This window comes from Dothidotthia symphoricarpi (assembly GCF_010015815.1).
Source record: "Dothidotthia symphoricarpi CBS 119687 unplaced genomic scaffold P153scaffold_20, whole genome shotgun sequence".
In the NCBI taxonomy this organism is placed as follows: domain Eukaryota; kingdom Fungi; phylum Ascomycota; class Dothideomycetes; order Pleosporales; family Dothidotthiaceae; genus Dothidotthia; species Dothidotthia symphoricarpi.
This window is the reverse complement of record NW_022985027.1, coordinates 230,375-248,202: the sequence shown is the minus strand read 5'-3', so window position 1 is coordinate 248,202 and position 17,828 is coordinate 230,375. Positions and strand designations below refer to the sequence as shown.

General features: G+C 51.0%; 7 protein-coding genes across 7 annotated transcripts; 3 read left to right on the top strand and 4 right to left on the bottom strand.

The window, feature by feature from the left end:
• Positions 1-334: 334 nt before the first annotated feature.
• Positions 335-2,272, bottom strand: P153DRAFT_400170 (MFS general substrate transporter). Its single transcript, XM_033671792.1, has 4 exons — positions 2,234-2,272; positions 2,025-2,164; positions 1,567-1,973; positions 335-1,514 (listed from the first exon to the last, which is right to left on the bottom strand). The coding sequence occupies exons 2-4, from the start codon at positions 2,052-2,054 to the stop codon at positions 428-430; spliced, it is 1,524 nt and encodes a 507-aa protein (XP_033519732.1). The 5' UTR covers positions 2,055-2,164; positions 2,234-2,272; the 3' UTR covers positions 335-427.
• Positions 2,273-2,431: 159 nt separating this feature from the next.
• Positions 2,432-4,756, top strand: P153DRAFT_370014 (uncharacterized protein). The gene has a single exon (XM_033668920.1). The coding sequence runs from the start codon at positions 2,509-2,511 to the stop codon at positions 4,561-4,563; it is 2,055 nt and encodes a 684-aa protein (XP_033519731.1). The 5' UTR covers positions 2,432-2,508; the 3' UTR covers positions 4,564-4,756.
• Positions 4,757-5,491: 735 nt separating this feature from the next.
• On the bottom strand, positions 5,492-7,390 carry P153DRAFT_434422 (uncharacterized protein). The gene is made up of 3 exons (XM_033673080.1): positions 6,848-7,390; positions 6,244-6,792; positions 5,492-6,150 (listed from the first exon to the last, which is right to left on the bottom strand). Exons 1-3 carry the CDS (start codon positions 6,934-6,936, stop codon positions 5,580-5,582), a joined length of 1,209 nt encoding a protein of 402 aa, XP_033519730.1. The 5' UTR covers positions 6,937-7,390; the 3' UTR covers positions 5,492-5,579.
• Positions 7,391-9,494: 2,104 nt separating this feature from the next.
• On the bottom strand, positions 9,495-10,659 carry P153DRAFT_370012 (carbohydrate esterase family 16 protein). The gene has a single exon (XM_033668919.1). The coding sequence runs from the start codon at positions 10,559-10,561 to the stop codon at positions 9,545-9,547; it is 1,017 nt and encodes a 338-aa protein (XP_033519729.1). The 5' UTR covers positions 10,562-10,659; the 3' UTR covers positions 9,495-9,544.
• Positions 10,660-10,740: 81 nt separating this feature from the next.
• On the bottom strand, positions 10,741-12,867 carry P153DRAFT_370011 (Scramblase-domain-containing protein). Its single transcript, XM_033668918.1, has one exon. It carries the CDS (start codon positions 12,636-12,638, stop codon positions 10,953-10,955), a length of 1,686 nt encoding a protein of 561 aa, XP_033519728.1. The 5' UTR covers positions 12,639-12,867; the 3' UTR covers positions 10,741-10,952.
• A 163-nt stretch (positions 12,868-13,030) lies between these two features.
• On the top strand, positions 13,031-14,977 carry P153DRAFT_378806 (uncharacterized protein; the record flags this gene model as incomplete). Its single annotated transcript, XM_033669828.1, has 2 exons — positions 13,031-13,045; positions 13,562-14,977. 2 exons carry the CDS (start codon positions 13,031-13,033, stop codon positions 14,975-14,977), a joined length of 1,431 nt encoding a protein of 476 aa, XP_033519727.1.
• Positions 14,978-16,034: 1,057 nt separating this feature from the next.
• P153DRAFT_389497 (uncharacterized protein) lies at positions 16,035-17,530 on the top strand (the record flags this gene model as incomplete). The annotated part of the gene is made up of 4 exons (XM_033670851.1): positions 16,035-16,245; positions 16,305-16,509; positions 16,568-17,097; positions 17,193-17,530. The coding sequence occupies 4 exons, from the start codon at positions 16,035-16,037 to the stop codon at positions 17,528-17,530; spliced, it is 1,284 nt and encodes a 427-aa protein (XP_033519726.1).
• Between the last annotated feature and the right edge of the window lie 298 nt (positions 17,531-17,828).

The window sequence follows — 17,828 nt, the reverse complement described above, 5'->3', positions numbered from 1 at the left end:
CTCTGCCCATGTATTCATAATAGTCTCGAAGATAGATCCCACCAATAGCGTTGGTCAAGGCAACAATCGTTAGGATATCATCTAACATTAGGTCGAGAGTGCAGTCCTCCTTTTCGATCAAGTATTAGGGCTGATCTCAAGCTGCAGTAAAACCTTACAACAATATGACAGCTACAAATATGCGCTTCAAGAACCATCAGGATCAGCCTTACCCGCTTCGTTTGTAGTTCATAAACTTTTAGTGTAGAAGCACTATGCTTGCCCAAATCAGGCCGAACTTGTGAACAAGACCATTCAAGTGGTTGAAGATTCAGGAACAGCAAGACGGCAAAATGGACATAATATAGTTTGTAACACCGATAACGCTATCTACCAGACTACAGACCCTACAGGAATATTGTTTAATCTTTGATACCCTTGTTGATACTTACACCTTAGCCTCGACATTGCCTTCTTCTACATTTATCTCCGTGCCTTTCGCAGTCCCCCCTTTGGCACCCTTGATACTCCTCCATTCCACTGCCAGTGCACCAATGATCATACATGCACTAAGTGCAGCAGCTAAGATAAATACTCGGGTCAATGCATAGTTATATGCATCAATGACGGTACCGATCTGGCTTAATGGCACAATCTTGTGTAGATCGGTGGCGCCACTGTTGATGATTTTTGCCGTATCGAGACCTGCGACGCCCGAGAGCCTATCAACAAGCTCGCTTGCGAAGATGTTTTGGCCGACAGCGATGAAGATCGCGCCGCCGAGCTGCTGCATGAAGAACATAAGGGCCATGCCGATAGGTACGTCGCCTCGTGGTAAGACGGTCTGTACAACCAGAGTGGAGGTCTGCATCCCGCAGCCGAGCCCAATACCGTAGAGTACCTGATATCCCATCCAGCGACTATGATTTGAGTCCGGCGAAAGAGTTGATAGCAACCCAGCACCGATAGCGCTAAGAACAGGGGATACCAGCATAGCCGGAACGTAGTATCCGACTTTTTGTGTAAACACTGCGGCCACGATGCCGAAGATGATCATGGACAGTAGCAGAGGGAGCGTGTGGATGCCTGCATGGGTTGCCGAGCTGCCTTTGACTGTTTGAAACCAGATAGTCAAGTAGTAAATGGCGGACATCATGCTGCCTGAGACGAAAAACATGAATGACATGCTTCCCGCAACTGAACGGTTGAACACGATTCGAGTGGGTGCCATGGCAGTTTCTGGCATCATCACCTCCACGATGATGAATGCGACAAAGAGGACAGCGAAGGTGACAAGAAGACCGATGATTTTGGGCGCGTCCCATGCATCTGTGGAGCCTCCCCATTGCAGTGCGAGAACAAGACACACCATGGATGGCATGAAGAAGGATGCTCCAACAGGATCAAGGCGTTGAAACTGGGATAGTAAAGAAAGCTTTGTGCGTTTTGGTGATTCAACTTTGAGCAAGAGGAATACGACGATGAAGGAGAAGCCGCCCACAGGCAGATTAATGTAGAAACACCATCGCCAAGATCTAAAAGGGTAGAAGTTAGCACGCGAATCTCTCAAAGAACGATGCAACATACACAGAATCAGTCAAGGCGCCGCCAACGATGGGCCCAAGTACCGACGAGACACCAAAAGCTAACCCGAACAAGCTTGTGAAGATGGGCCGTTTGCGGAGCGGTACAAGCGGGAGGATGATTAAGGTAGCACCGGAAAAGATTCCAGCGGAGCCAAGCCCTGCGATGGCGCGTCCAACGATGAATGCTGTCGAATTGGGAGCACCGCCACAAAGCGCAGATCCAGTCTCGAAGATGATAATTGAGACGAGGAAGACATGCTTTGTTAAGTAGAGCTGGTAGACGCGACCAAAGATGGGAAAGAAGCAAGCAGCGGTCAGCATGTATGCGCTGCCATACCAGCCGATGTCTTGGATAGAATCGAATTCGGCGGTGATAGTGGGGATGGCAGTTGCAATTATTAGGCGGTCCTGTAGATGTGTAAGTCAAGTGCTACAGCAGATAGGCGTAGGCAAACGCACCAGCGCGACCAGGAAAAATGACATGTACATGCCAACTAAGACTGTCCAAAAATTGATGGACTTGGGCTTGAAATTCTTTTCGGCGTCTTCGTACTCGTTGATAGGCTGAGCAGACGCATTTTCTGCGGAGTGTGTTGGGGCTGTGGAAGACATGGTCAGCGATGTTTGTGCCAGGAAGAAGCGGAGTGAGCAGTGCTTTATATACATACCGTCATTCTGCGTTTGAATGTTGAAGTATGAGATTCGGGTGCGATGTATGCTGCGTTCTGTAGGGACGCGGACCCGTAAGTTTTACGGACTTACGGGCCCCCGAAACATGGTTAGCCTATTGCCAAATTCGGTGCTAGTTTGATCTCCATCATCCGCCCCGAGCTCATCACCATCCCGTCTCACTGACCCTTGGAGATGTTTCTCACACACTTCAAAGCCCGAAATCTACGCATAGTATACGGAATCTCATCGGAAAGTTTCCGAAGCTGCGATTATGGCGACACCTGCGCCTGCGTCATTTAGCCATCCCTCGAAGCTACAGCGGGTATTGGCATGCGTACTCTGTCAACAACGTAAAGTCAAGTGCGATCGGAAGTTCCCCTGCGAGAACTGCGTCAAAACGCACGTCCAATGTATTCCTGCAACATTGACCCCACGTCGACAAAGACGCGTGTTACCTGAACGAGAACTGCTACATCGTCTCCACCGATACGAAGACTTACTCCGTCAGAACAACATTGATCTCGAATCGCTACCTACTGATACAACTGCTGAAAATGAGTCTTCCCAAGCGACTACAGGCCATCACCCAGCTCATCCAGATATGGCATCTCCTCCCTCTTCGATGGCCACGTCTGAGCCGGACTACGAAGCCAAGAGTATTTGGCAAGCCATGAGTGAAGGCATCGATGACAGTAGTAGTTCTTCTCATGAAGGCGTTCGCACACAGGAATTTATGGTCAGGAGAGCTTGGGATCAGTTCAGCCACGACGATGACCGCCTATTCTTTGGTTCACGCAAAGCCGCTGTCGATCTCGTTACGCTTCATCCTAGTCCTGCTCAAATTTTCCGACTCTGGCAGGTGTATCTTGACAACGTCAACCCACTTCTAAAAGTTACGCATATTCCCACATTACAGCCACGTGTCGTCAGTGCCACCGGTAACCTCACGATCATAGACGCAAATCTTGAGGCGCTCATGTTTAGTATCTACTGCCTTGCGGTCCTCAGCCTCGATGCAGGTGACTGTCAGGCTATGTTTGGCTCGTCACAAGAACATCTCCTGACAACATATTCCTTCGGCTGTCAGCAAGCCCTTTCAAATGCGAACTTCCTGCGGACTGACGACCTCGACTGCTTGACCGCGTTATACCTCTATCTCGTCTCGGTGCGGTCTAGCACGGTCCCTCGTTCGCTTTCCTCCATGCTCGGCGTCGCAATCCGTATCGCACAACGTATGGGCATCGAAAACGAAACCCGTCTGTCCAAACACAGCATCTTCGAGGCCGAAATGCGACGTCGGTTGTGGTGGTCGCTCACAATTTTCGACACGCGCACGGCCGAGAAGGCCGATGGACATGTTGCGACATTGACCCCTATCTGGGATTGCAATGTACCGCTCAATGTAAACGACTCTGATCTCTGGCCTGAGATGAAGGAGCCGCCGGTACAGAGTAAATCCACCGACGCTCTATTTGCTGTAGTATGCAGTGAACTTGCTGATTTTGTTCGTCATGCTGCGTTTCACCTTGACTTCGCTGCGCCGGCTCTGAAAGTTCTGGCCAAGGACACCGAGCTAGGCATGGTAGAGGCGACCATGGAAAACAAATATCTGAAGTTCTGTAGCCAAAGTAATCCGCTACATTATATGACCATTTGGACAGCACGGTCTTTCCTCGCCAAATTCGGGCTTCTGAAACATCTGTCTTCGTACTTCAACTCTCCGGGTCACAAAGGGCTGGGAGGAGACGCAGAACGTAACATAGCGCTATCTCACGCACTGGACGCCCTAGAGTGTGACACCAAGATCATGATCTCACCGCTTATGAAAGGCTTTCACTGGTTCATGGGTAATCATTTCCCTGGCCTATCATATGTTCATCTCGCGTATGATTTGAGAAGACGACCGGCGAACGAGTTGTCGGAACGTGCTTGGGAGGCTATGAGCGATAACCATGATGCCCGCTTCATGCCACTGACGACTGATAGCCCCTTCTTCAAAATCTTCGCCAAACTTATCCTACAGGCTTGGGATGCGAGGGAGGCGGTACTTAGACAATCTGGACGGGAGTTGGTACTGCCAAGGGTCGTGGTATCCATAAGGCAAACCATGGGATCATCGTCGTCGAGTATCGGATTGCAACCGTCCCCAGGAGATTCTGCAGTGGAGTTGACCGACTCGCAGATGATGAATCCGACGGGTTTCGGCGATCCAAATATGATCAACTTCGGACTACCGTGGGCCGATTTATATTCTAATATGTCAAGCGATGCTTTGCTGGGTTTTGACATGTGCCAGCCCGAATTAAATATGATGAGCTGGCAGTAGCTATTGGAATAACTCTGCCATTATATAGTACACTATGGACGCACACATCATTTACCACGTGTTGTCACTTTCACGAACTGTAGAGTTTAGTTACATGTGTTATGATGACAGGTTTGGGGGACATAGAGACGTAGTTATGGGGTTTCAACGTAACACAGTAGAGTAAAATCTTTATTTGAATAGGGTATTACAGTGATCTGCCTATACGACACTGCAGATATATACCAGTCCCTCAGTCTCGTCAAATCGGGTTTCATCTCGGACGTATCAATCCTTCCCTTCACATATGTACAATGATCTCCATTTATCTACCGTAGTCCTGTCCCGCGCTTGGGGGTTTTCATACTCTCATGACGCGCGTCTCGTACCGATTGCCGACGCCATACCACAAGATGCTTACTCTTGCCCCACCATTGTCGGATATTATAGCCCATGACTCAGGCAGAAGTGCTCGGACTATGGAGCAGATAACACGAGGTGTAGTTTTGGACGAAGAGTCAAGACTTAGCTGTCGAAACCGAGCAACGTTGACGTGTCGTCGTCGTCTTTCCTCTGTTGTTGTCCTTGAGGAGGAATTGATGTTCAGCGGATCCATATCGCCGGCGAGGCATTTGTTTCCATTTGCCGTGAGTGCCTGCAACGTGCAACGTGGGTAGGTGATGGGTCCATCCTTGCTCTCGCTGCTTACTTTGTCTTCAGCAACGGAGTCGGCATCGAAGCGTAGTTAGAGCGGAGGGTTCGTTCCGATCACGGTTCGAGTCAGCCAACTACCTGGCCGTGATACCTGAATTTTCTGCACGCGATCTTGCGACATGAAAAAACAGCGGCGAAGTAGCTGTACTCTGACTACGTTTTCAATTGTGAAACGTACCCTAGTCTCATACAGACATGTTGTCGTCCACGATGGAATGCTGCGAGCCTTATATAAGCCGCTATTAAGTCTTCATTTTTGCCGGCAAGCTTGCCGAATATTCGTCTACAGATAGGTGGCGTGGACACATTCAGACAAGGTCTGCTCAGAAGCGTTCGTGCACCTCTGTCGGTTTCACACTTTCCCCGTCATCAAGAGTAGAATCACTCAATTGCCCCGAACTGCAGCTCCGTTCTCTGCTTTTCGTCTGACTGGGCCCTCCTCCAGCTAATCGACTCGCTGAGTGTTCCTCTACAACTGTCGTCGTCACACTCTTGTTTATTCCGGATTTCCACTTTTTGTCTGACGCCATGCCTGTGCCCAAAAAGATTTCCTCGTCCGAGTCACTGCTCACTCTCCCGCCGGTCACTGTCGTCGTTGTGACCGACTTCACAGCCGCTGGCCTGAGTTCGTCGAGTGTCTGTCCGAAGGTGTCTCGTAGTTTGCTTCTTGATGCCTTACTCCACGGCATTCCTGAGGACTGGTTACCACCACTACTTGATCCTAGAGCGGCCTTGAAGAGTGGTCTAAGGGTCGCGATGCAGCCGGCCGTTATGCCTACGCCTACTTCCACTGTGGTCCAGATTGCGAAGTCGGTTGTTCGATAGAGGAAGTCGCCCTTTATTCCAGTCAGGCTTGACGTATAGGGTAAGCGAATCAATGTTGCTGTTGAACCACTGTTTATGAATGTTAGAATCTATGCAGAAAGTAGACAAACTCGAAGCAACTGTGCAAACAACAGGGCTTTCAGAAGTGGGTATGCTACTTACATCGCTGCTAACGCAATAACTGAGGCGACGACTACCTTCACACGTCTCTTCATCTGCAGGTCTTTGACAATGAAAATGGGTAGAATGCCAAAGGTCCAGTCGGCGAACGAATTCAGTGCCGAGACCACATACGTAAAATTCGTAACCAGTGTCGTGGAGAGGCAATAGCCAGCAGCGTCAGGGCTCAGGTTCCACCAGAAGGAGATAGGCTTGCACTGGAACAGGACTAGAAAGGTATATCCAGACCCTACTATGCCAGAGACAATCATGATCGTCCGAATAATCCATACGTGAATTGGACTTGTCGTGATGCGTAGCATGAAGAAACCAACCGAGATCTTGAGGATGGAAGTTGATATGGTATAGAAGATTTCGCAGAAGAACCAGTAGCGAAGGGCGATTTCAGCGTTTTCATCCGTAATCGCTGATCGATGTTGACCGGTACCATAGGCTGCGCCGCCAAGTTGACATGACATATACGCTGTGAAGACCAAGAGAGTGAGGACCATGATCTTGTCATCTAAACCAAACCCTTTCACCAAAAAGGTTCTATAAATTGTGTTAGAGGATTGCTCGATAGAGTGAGGAAGCCGAGGTGTCTGACCTAACGTAGCATCGAAGGCCAACAGTAATCCAAGTCAAGATGAAAAATACGACAGCCACGGCTATAACCTGCCCACTTCGGTCTTCCATTCTTTCAGGCGAACTGTTCGTATTCCACTTGGTCTACCTTAGCAACGGATCTGCGAACTTAATCGTGCGGGACCGCGGGAGTAACAGGTGGGGGAACGGTGTTAGGAGGCGGAGAAATGAGAACTGCGTTGAAATAAAAATCACTAGGAATTAAGAAGAATATTAGTAACTAGAGACAAAGAATTTTGGGACACGACATGGCATCATATCTACCAGCTGCCCACGACTCTGTCCCTGACATCCCCTATGTCGATCCTGCTCTAGTGATAGCATGTCAACATTATCCCTATCCCATGTCGGAGCTGATCATGCCTGCTCCGTTTGTAGAAAAGCCCAACCGGAATCAAGTCCGATACATGACACCACAACACCACGCAAATCATCGCCAGATACGCCACCAAAACACCACATGTCGCAGTGACGGAAATCTCAAAGCACAGCCAAAATGTCAACGGGCACCCCAGAGTTCAGCCCTGATAATCATAGCAAGTCATAAAGTTTGTAATGCTGACCAAACTTGACGCGCGCTATTCACGGGCGTTAGTTCCGGGTTCGTCGGCAAACCGAGTGCTTGCCCCGGACATCTACGCTAGCAAAACGTGGGCAACCAAGCCGCAGTGACAGCAGACCCACATTTCGGTGGGGCAAAATCCTCCTTGGGGATCTAGGATCATAAGGGGTTTAGAAGTGTGTGAAAGGAGTGCAGGAAGATGTCTCTCTATCAAAACCCTGTCAACAAGTTCGTGATCCCAAACGACAGCTTTCCCGTTGTCGCGACGTATTGTGAACAAGGACAACAGCCTCAAAAAGTGACGGCAAGTTTGTTAGGCTTGGTACATCCATCTGCCGAGAATAGATGCCAACTCTAGTGCTTCTAGTGAGGTAGTAGAGCTATCGTGAGACATTACTCGTAAAATCTCGATTCAGCTTACCTGAGTTTTGAATTTGCAAAGATCCTTACCCCTCAGGGTACATACTAGCGCAGGGTACGCATAAGTGTTACACACTAACTAGTATAGTTCTCTCAACTCCTTTCAGGACGCTGGACGAACTCATTCTAGCGTCTGAACTATTCCCCGTGAAATCTAGCTTTGGGTTGCCGCTTTGCGATCCGATTGGCGTCATATATCATAACGCAATAAGATCGATCAACTAATCCTGTCAATTACGTTGATCTCGATGGATGGGTAAAACTTCGACCCGAAAAGCGAGGGGATATGTTAATCCTTGTAAAGACTTCCCGCTACTAATGCAGCACATTGGGCACTCGCACTCATGGCAGCTATGGACGAAAACGACCCGGACGCACTTGCCGCTGTGGTAAACTCCGTCGAGATCGACATAAATTCGATCAGCGCTGCAACGCACAGTGATGCACTACCAATACGGACAATCAGACGCACGGCAGACCCAGTTGAATGGATAAATACTGTGCTGTCTTCTTCGGGAGCGACTGTCAGCCGCGAAGACCACTGCATGTTCAAAGTAAGCGCCGCTTCGTCTGTTAAACTTTAGTGAATATCTCTCTAACTTGCAGGGGTCTAAGCGACGCTGCCTCTTGCGAGTGATGGAACAATGAACACGCCATTGTTGCTTGCCGCCATGCTTCGATCACCCATTGCAAGCTAGAGACTTACTGGCAGTGACAGGTATCCATCGACCCTCACGTTCGTCTGAACCTCCCGAGATGCACGGAGCACACGTCCAGTCAAGCTGCGTACGGAGCTCTTTCCGTGGGCAGATCCAGACAGTTGGTTCGCTTAGGGGGGATTCTAGAACACCCCTCATCTCACCGCTATCATCACCGAGACGTTGCGCCTGCATCCACCTGAACCTTAAAGACGGCTCGGAGGGAATCATCCCGCTGCAGGAAAAGATGCGCGGAGCTCTGATCTATCCGCAACTTATTTTCTCTAGCATCACTTCGTCTGAAACGTTACAAGCTTCTGAGAGATGTCAATGTCAACCCGTGCCCAACGTCTGATATTGTTATACCCTGTTATTATCTACATGTGGGTTTGATCAACGTTTGTGTTGTCTCACCGACACCTTCGAAATTCCTACCATGGCTTTTCCCCAACCACGTGGGATCGCAGTCGGTAATACATTTGTTCCTGAGAAGCTTACTGTGATGGCATCGCAACATGTGTTCGGCCGATTCAAGGAAAATTACGCCAGGCTATTTGAGTTTATACTAGAGCGACAGTAGACATTCCAAGCCACTACCAACCGCGTCTGCACCATGCAATATCGGGCAGTGACAACAGCCAACGTCGACCATGCTAACATGTGCTAGGTCCGCACTACTGTGTCCCGTCTCTCGATTACTGGAAATATTACTCGTTCCGATGTCCAGCTTCCCGTGTGCAAGGAGCTCACAGACGAAGCCCAGGACGGCGACACGGAAGTGGCATCCGGGATGTGATCGTCTCAGTCGGGGTTCCAATCATGCGATGTGACAATTTATCTTCATACTTGTGCGGACCTTCATCCAAGCTTCTTCAACCTCGGGATTATCCATAATGTTATTGTTCATTTTGTAGCAGTAACAGTTCACTCGATTATTGTATCTTACAAGGCAATGATTGACATTGGCAGCGACACCCCCCTATCGCCCACTCTTCGACACCAGCCACTTCCTCAATGTCTTTGTGAACACCTCATGCGTTCTGGACGTCAAGTGCCCTGAGTTGTACCAGAAATATGTGCTCAACCCTTCACCACAACCGTACTTTTCTGGGTTCGTCCTGATATCTGGTTGATTATAGCCAGGACAAAACGCCGTCACGTTCTTGAACCCATACTTCTCGTAGTCATCCAACACCCCGTTCAGCACCGTATTGACATCGAACTGCAGCACACTCGCATCGCGATGCTCAGCCTGAAACTGATCCGCGTGGGTCTTCAGAACGTCGTTAAACGTCTCGACAAGCGACGCATTCACACTCGGGCTCGGCCCCCTATCCAACGGTGGAAGGTTCATGAACAAAAAGTTCTTATACCCCAGCCCGTACACCTTCTCCATAAGCCCAAACTGCTGGCGTTGGATCTGCTCGTACAGCGGCGTAAAACTCGTGTTCTTACCCCTCAACTTGATCAAGTCGTTGATGTCGTTGATCCCAATCCACACTGCAACCAACGCGTCTTTTTTCCGTACAACGCTCTGCAGCGCGGGGTCCCCATATGCGACAAACTGCTCAATCTGCTTCTCCAGGCTGACCGTGTGGTTCCAGTGCAACGGCGTGAGTTCGACACTAACGTCCGCACCTGCGTAGGCGAAGTCCCATAGCTGCGTCTTGCACTTGCGCGGATCTGTAAGCCCAGTTGCGACGCCGCAGCCAGTCAGGTACTCGACCCAATTTGGGCCGCCCGACGCGGTGTTAAGTGTCGCGTTCTGCACGATACGATCTGAGAAGAGCTCGTCGGGCGTGAAGGACAGGTCGAAGTTGTCGTTGATGTAGGTGTAGTTGATGTGGCCTTGGAGGCCCTGGACATAGGTGTAGGAGTCACCGAAGGCGATGACAGATTTGGTGGTGTGCCAGTTGAAGGTTGAGTTTTTGAGGCGCGTTGGGTTTGCAAGCGTGGTTGCCGCTAGGGAAACGCAGACGGTTGTTTTGAGGCGCATGGTGGGCGGGAAGGCGTGGAGAGTTTCTTGTCAGTTGTTTTCTCTGTTGGCCTTGGTTTTGTTGAAATACTGTCATCGATCAATGACATTGATGTGGCGAAACGGAAGAATTGAAGCCGAAGCCATCATTTCGGGATATTTGCACCTTGCAAGGAAGGAACGGACTGCACGCGGGGTAAGACCAAGCTTCGGAGAATATGCTGAATCGTTGGCTGCCGAATCTGGGGAAATCGAGGGGAAAGTGGACTTCGCTCAGCAAAGCTTGATCTTTACAACGCAGAGTTGCGTCTAAGACCAGCTACTCTAGTATCCACGTTGCGCTGTGCTATGCAAAGCTATTCCATGCTATATAACAATGTGGTGATACAAGTCATGATCATACAAACTCCCCTCAGAACCAGTCACTCCAGTCTGATCCTCCATCACCACCACCACCGCCGCCACTATCACCTCCCTGACCACCTTGACCACCCCAGAAGTCTTGCCCGGGTTCTTGGCTCCCCTGGTCTGCCCAAGGGTCTTTTGTCTGACCCCATACGTCGTCGCCACCCTGCCCTGTTCCGGAGGGCTGCTCAGGCGAAGCCTGATACGGATCAGAAGCCTGCGGTGACTGGTCGTCTCCTTGTTGTCTTCCCCTCTGCATAGCTTCATATCCTGCCATAGTGCCAGCACCGACTGCTGCTCCCTCGGTGGTCCCGAGTCCTCGCGCCGCAGCACCAACTTCACTCGCAATGCCTGTTTCGCCGGCGGCTCCAATAGCCCCTGCACCAGCCTCACCTGCTGCTGCTCCACCTGTCGCGGCGCCACCAGCTGCTTCGCTGCCGCCGCCGAACCATGGCATCCACATAGGCCACATGCCCATACCACCTGCGCCGCTGTGGCGGCTGAAGTAGTCGAAATCGATGCTGACGGCGGTGGCAAGCATGACGGCACGTTGATCGAGAGTCATGCCACTCTGTGGGGTGGGGGGCGATGGGTCGTTCGTGATACCCGCAGCGTCCATGCGGAGGGCGTATACGCCAGTGTCTGTAAATAGTTCTCGTGCAAAGCCTACAAAGTTGCGGTTGACGGAGCCTATCAAGCGGCCGTCTTCTGACATCAAGCTGAAGTCCCACGAGAGAAACTGCTCATCCACGCGTGCAAATTGCAGCATGCCGACTTCTCTCGTGTCGCCTTCTGCTATCGCGACAGCTTTTGAGCTAGATAGGGGCAGGTCGCCGGACGCAATCTGTGGCGTGGCAGCTACCGCCTCAAGGTCCCTGGCCAAGTACATGTTGTATTTTCTCCTCAACGGTGCCCACTCTTGCTCAGTGCTACCGATGATCCTCATGTCGCGTAGTGCCAAGTTCGAGACGTTGGCGGCTGTCTGGTTCACCACGCTGCTCGTGCTCGTGCCCTGCAGACTGCTAGAGGTAGTGTAGGCGCCACCATCTTTGCCCACAGCATCGTAGACGCGTATCTGCGAATTGACCCAGCTGAAGGGCCTGTGGAACCTCAGCACTTCCTTTTCCTCCCGGTCAAAGACGTGCGTGGTAAAACTGCGATGCGTCTTGAACATCTGTCGTGCCACGGCACTGCCCACACCGTGTTCCTGCTCTGCCAGGTATCCTATGTGTGTGCCGTGCGGGTCCATGATGACATAGCGATTCGCTTGCTCGAAGCCCATAAGCACGTTCATCATCTCCAGCTGCCGCTGCACGACAATGGCCGAGTTGTCGAGCAGTCGCATCGCTGGGTGGGTTTCGCGGAGGACGGCATGCGGGTCTTCGGGCATGTAGACGGGAGTCACGAGGTTGTTCTCTGAGTCGGGCGTTGTCGCGAGGGCATTTGACACAGCCTCGACCTTGGAGGGCGGGCTCGAGGCATCTTGCGCGGGCTCGTTGGGGGTATTGGACGATGCAGGTTCGCTGTCTGACTGTTTAGACGAGCTTGCTGGCTCCCTCCGCTGCGGGGGAGTGTGTTTTGGTAGACGGCCGCGAGGTCCTGGTGGTGGAGGTGTGACACGCGATGCCAATGTTCGAATATGTGGTCGAGGCAGTCGAGGCAGTCTTAGCGACCATCGTGCTGCTGGTAGCATCTTGAGATGGACCTGTTCTACTATTCGCGCGCTCTCCAGTAAGCTTCTGCAATGCAAACGTTTAGGTCTGCGAATTGGGAGACGAGAGTTGATGCCTAAACGAAAGGTCTTCTCTTGCTCAGAGCTGAAGCTCCAGCTGGACGTGATTACGTCATCGCAGCGTCCTCTCACATCGCATGTAAACCTTGCACTCGTCTACCTAGGCATTGGTCCAGAAAAAATATCATAAGATCTCAGCATGGCTCCAGATCCTGACGATATGCATCGGAACATGCAACCATAGCACATGGACCAATGGGGCGATACAGCGGCCCGCGAATTTCTCCGGGCGCTCGGGCTCTATTAAATTCAATCTCACCTCCACCACCGCTCTCCCAAGTCGCGCAACACTCATGTGCGACCTACGCGTGAGACTGTCATTTGGTAAGTGCTTCTCTTTGTCCTTCCCTCCACTTTTGTGATGATTCAAATTCTCACCTAGGATCGCCGGCGCAATCATTCACTTGCTTGCGTTAGGTGCTCTATGCTGCATTCAATATTGATAGACTACAACGGTATCTGATCAGTGTTTTGCAATTGATACGTTTCAAGAAGATGCATGGCCAACGCTAACATGCTCTACAGACTAATTGATCTACCACAGGCACAAGACATCGTGACAGCTGGGCGATAAAGTAAGTACATCGTCCTCTCCACAACATTTCCTTATGATGATTCAATTTTTTACATAAGATCGCCGGTGCAAGCATTCACTTGCTTGTGTCGGTCGCTCTCTGCTGCTCTCAATTTTGATAGACTACAACGGTATCTGATCTGGACCACACGAACATTGCGCATGTTGCTATATGCGCGAACGTCGCTGACATCTTAGCACAGATCATTTCCAGCGGGCTTGAGGTAGCAAGATGGCTGTCGACGACCAGCACCCAGTGCAAGCGTCACGTCAAGATATTCAGGCGAAGGACAGTGCGGCGTCACAAAATGTAGACAACACCTCGAAAGGCGGCCCGAGGAAACCGCGTCAAATGCGACCTAATTATAATGAAATTCACGCCAAGCCACTTCCGCTTGACGTCTACCCGTTGCCAACGTTCATCCCACATAATCCGATTTCTATTGTGAGGATCGCCGTCAACCTGTTGTCACACTCGTTATGGTCACCAAACTCACACAAAGTCATCCACAAAGCGTACTTCTCGCCAGAAACCCAATCCATCCATATTACAGATCCTCAGTCGATACGAGCGTTGTGGGAACAGGGCTTCTGGGGCAAAGGATCACTCAGCAGAAGTGAACCGCAGTGGCTGATCGCTGAGAAGCGTAGGCGAGGCATCGAGGCGTCGAAAACGAGCGCAGAAGTCACGCTATCACGGCGAGAAGTTCGCAACCAGTTCAAGCTGGAGCGGGCCAGGGCTCAGCGGGAGGAGATTGAGCAGCAGTTGCGACAAGAGGGGAAGCTTGCTCCAGATGAGACCATTGGCAAACTGGTAGAGGACGGTCAGCTTTCTGAGTCTGATGAAGAAACTCCTTCCTCTCGCGAGGCTGGGAACATCGACACTACGAAGGGCGATGTTACCGTATCCGAAGTCAACGGAACCACCGCAAACGAGACGCCATCGCAAGGAGCGAAGTTGGGCCTGGAAGCCGAAATCGAAGATATGGAGCACCTCCAGCTCACCCTCGAAGAAGCCTTCTTCCTCACATACGTTCTAGGGGTTCTCGAAGTCGTCAACGGAACGAAGGGCAGCTATCCGCTCCCCGCCTGGTTTCTCGTACGTCTGTACTCCGCGCACTCGACATTCTCCGAATCCCCCTCACAACTCGCCCAACAAATGGGACTCAGTCTCCACTCCGCCCACCAACCGCAACATCTCCTACACCAACTAGACCCCGCCGTTTCGTACATTCCATCTATCGCCCCAGATAACGACTTCCTTCTCAGATACGTCGTCTTCCATCACTTCCGCTCCCTGGGCTGGGTTGTACGCCCTGGCATCAAGTTCGGAATCGACTATCTAATTTACATCCGCGGGCCGGCTTTTCATCACGCCGAGTTTGCCATTACGATTGTACCTTCCTACTCGCATCCGTACTGGTCGGAGACTCCAGAACGTCTTGCAGAAAAGAAGAAGAACGACTGGTGGTGGTTCCACCGCGTGCATCGTGTACAGACACAGGCTCTCAAAACGCTGGTGCTGGTCTACGTTGAAGTGCCTCCCCCATGGGATAAGGAGAGCATGGGTGGTGGGTTCAAAGTCGATATCGGGACCGTCCTCAAGAGGTATACGCTTAGGGAGTTTGTGTTCAAGAGGTGGAGTCCGAGTCGGAATAGGGATTGAGAAAGCAGCCACGTGAGATCATGACTTGACCAGCCGAGCATTGATAACCGCAAAAGGCCAGAGAGAGTGAAGGTGGACTTGGCAAAAGCATCTTCAGCCTCGATGTAGGCGAACAAGAGGCGGGTGTGGCAACCCGTTGAGTACGAGGTCCCATGTTGCAATCGCCCCGATGTTCAGGGTCGCTCGTGGCGGGGAAGTGGGATCGTGGCTGCGGAACGAGATCGCCTCACCCGTTGGTCTCGATTCATTGTTGGGACCTGACTAGCTGCATCCGAGGAAAATGGACTCGGCGGACACAAGCCACTTTGAACGTGGATCATCGTCCAAAAACATGTCGGTGAACCTGCCCATCGTTGGCTCACGCTTTCCTGATTAGGTATTGGTTCGCGGTTATGTCGTCGACTGAGGTCCTGTTACGTCAACCTTTATTAACATATACGTGACACTCAGGCAAACTCTGTAACAGCTTGCCGTAGAAGAGTGCGACAGCCTCCATTCAATAATCTCGGTCGGTTTTCGAGGACCAGTCTATGACATGATACGGTCTGCAAAATCCTACATGAGCCTGGGACATGGCCCAGCCTAATCGACAGATCCGTGACTGCCGGTAGCCGGCCGAGCCCCACGATCAACAACGAGAAGCCACCGCCAAACGCAACAACATCCGAGGCATCAGTGCGGTTACTAAGAAGTTTCAACACTTCAATGATCCGGCGATGTAATCCGCCGTTGTGTGGAGTTGGCGCAAACCAACCGGTAATCTCTCCGCCAGTGATGACTCGCACTAAAACGCCGTTAGGGCCTGTCTTCCAAATCTTCAACATTCGAAAGTTTACTCTAATGCTGGGCTACGTTAGACGTGGCTTGCTAACCATATTTCTGCTTGATGAGATGCATTTATGGTGGGTGTCAGAAGGCAAGGCATGGGGAGCGACTCTAATTTCGTCGACTGTTTGAGAAGACTCTCCCTCCATCATTAAGCAAGTTATCAAACTCTTACTTCATATGCTCTCGCGTTGACCTTCACAACATATCCTTCCGTGAACCGCGAGTCGATATGTACTCAACACCCGGGCTCTTGTGGGTACCGCTTTTTGCCACTGTCTCGTTGAGTCAACCTGCAGGCTTGCATGTTCGCGATGAGAGTCGTATCATTATCACAGACCCTGACACGGGCCGCTCGTTCGTGGCTGGGGGGACAAGCACCGATCGAACAATCTTCAATACTGTCAGTTTGTTCTGTGCAATATTACTAGGTGTATTGTTTGGTGAGTATCACTCAACTGCAACATAGTCACTCACGGAGGAACATACTGACATTACACAGGACAAAGAGTAAAAACCCTCAAAAATAATATCTTACGGAAACGCACCTTCACATCCATCCTCGTGCTTGTCCTCTTCATCTTCGGCTTCGGCTTCGTCTTCTGCGCTACGGTTGTAGAGACAGGGCAGAACCTGCGCACTCACCAATTATGCTATTCCGCGGCCATGATTTGCCTGGTCTTCTACACAGGCAACAAACTCACCATGTGCGTTGTTCTTAGTGTGCTGCCTTGCGCCTACGTTACTGATATATTCGTTGTGTAGATACATATTTCTCCTCGAACGCGCCCGTGTTGTCCGCGCGCCCTTCTTCCCGCGCCGTAAAGACCACATTTGGTTAGCGGGCATGTTCATCCTCCTGGGCGGCTTTGGTACCATTGCCATTATCGGGTATTTGTCGCCAACGGTCGAACTGAGCAAACTTGACGGTAAATGCCGCATTGGCCTCCCGTCAAAAGTTAGCTTCCCGCTGCTGTCGTTCGACGTCGGTGTGAATTTCATGTTGACGGGATTGTTCTTCTGGTTGCTGAGCCCGGTGATTGACCTCCGCAGCTTGTTGAGCGTGAAGGGGGTTTTTGGCAATGGGATCAAGAAGCAAGAGCAGAGTCAGACGCAAACTACGGAAGGCGCCGGGTTTGGTGGTCCAATGAATAACCACATCAAGGTTTTGTTGTGGAAGAGTTTGACGGGGAGTGCGCTCGTCATGTTCCCCACGGTTGCGAATATGGCGCAGTTTTACATTATGAAGGGGAGAGAACAGGCTTGGATTTGTATGACGCTCTGCGTGCTAGACAGTATGTTTCCCCACTCCTCTTGCTCATCACTTTCTCTACTTTTCATGGGAAATGATCATGGGGCACGATACACGATGGAAACTAACAACCTGTAGTCTCCTGGGGCATTATGGTGATAAATTGGCTCACAATCGGTTCCATTGAGGCAGAGAAGCAACTCACAACCCTCATGACGCAGCGATCCGTTGCACAGCGCGGCGGTACTCCGGACAATGACGACTCCGAACTGCAAACTAGGTATGAATCGGACACGCATGACTTGGGGATAGCAGTGGAAGTGCCCGTTCATTTCAAGCAAGCGAGTCTGAGGGACGAAGGCGGCTTGCTGGGAGATGGAAACGCAACGCGAGATGGTATTCAGAGAAGGACGAGTATAAGCATTTCATTCAGGAGCCAGCAGGGTGAGGATGTAAAGGTGATTAGTATGGTGTAATACAGGGGCGGAGAACGGATAGGCATTTTCATGTACATAACATTGCAAGCGAATGATTAAATTTCCACATTTATTTCGGCATCTGAATATCTTCCGCCTGGCAAATAGCGAAAATGACAAGATGAACGCGGTCGTGAGGTTGAATGGAGATGTCCTACGCACGTGCACAGGCGCTCGGGCCGCGACACTCGTCATGAAAGCCGACGTGTCGGAACCAGACGCTCTCCATCCACGAAACACATCAAAGACCTCGAACACGTTTACATCCACTCCTACCCACATTTCCCACGCGCTTTGT

Bases quoted from the DNA above. Each gene is read 5' to 3' on its own strand.
- P153DRAFT_400170 (XM_033671792.1), bottom strand. From the start codon at position 2,054: ATGTACATGTCATTTTTCCTGGTCGCGCTG. The intron at 1,974-2,024 runs GTGCGTTTGCCT...ACACATCTACAG, and splicing joins CATTTTTCCTGGTCGCGCTG to GACCGCCTAATAATTGCAAC. The intron at 1,515-1,566 runs GTATGTTGCATC...CTACCCTTTTAG, and splicing joins GGCGCCTTGACTGATTCTGT to ATCTTGGCGATGGTGTTTCT.
- P153DRAFT_370014 (XM_033668920.1), top strand. From the start codon at position 2,509: ATGGCGACACCTGCGCCTGCGTCATTTAGCCATCCCTCGAAGCTACAG.
- P153DRAFT_434422 (XM_033673080.1), bottom strand. From the start codon at position 6,936: ATGGAAGACCGAAGTGGGCAGGTTATAGCCGTGGCTGTCGTATTTTTC. The intron at 6,793-6,847 runs GTCAGACACCTC...CACAATTTATAG, and splicing joins GGCCTTCGATGCTACGTTAG to AACCTTTTTGGTGAAAGGGT. The intron at 6,151-6,243 runs GTAAGTAGCATA...ATTCATAAACAG, and splicing joins GTTATTGCGTTAGCAGCGAT to TGGTTCAACAGCAACATTGA.
- P153DRAFT_370012 (XM_033668919.1), bottom strand. From the start codon at position 10,561: ATGCGCCTCAAAACAACCGTCTGCGTTTCCCTAGCGGCAACCACGCTT.
- P153DRAFT_370011 (XM_033668918.1), bottom strand. From the start codon at position 12,638: ATGCTACCAGCAGCACGATGGTCGCTAAGACTGCCTCGACTGCCTCGA.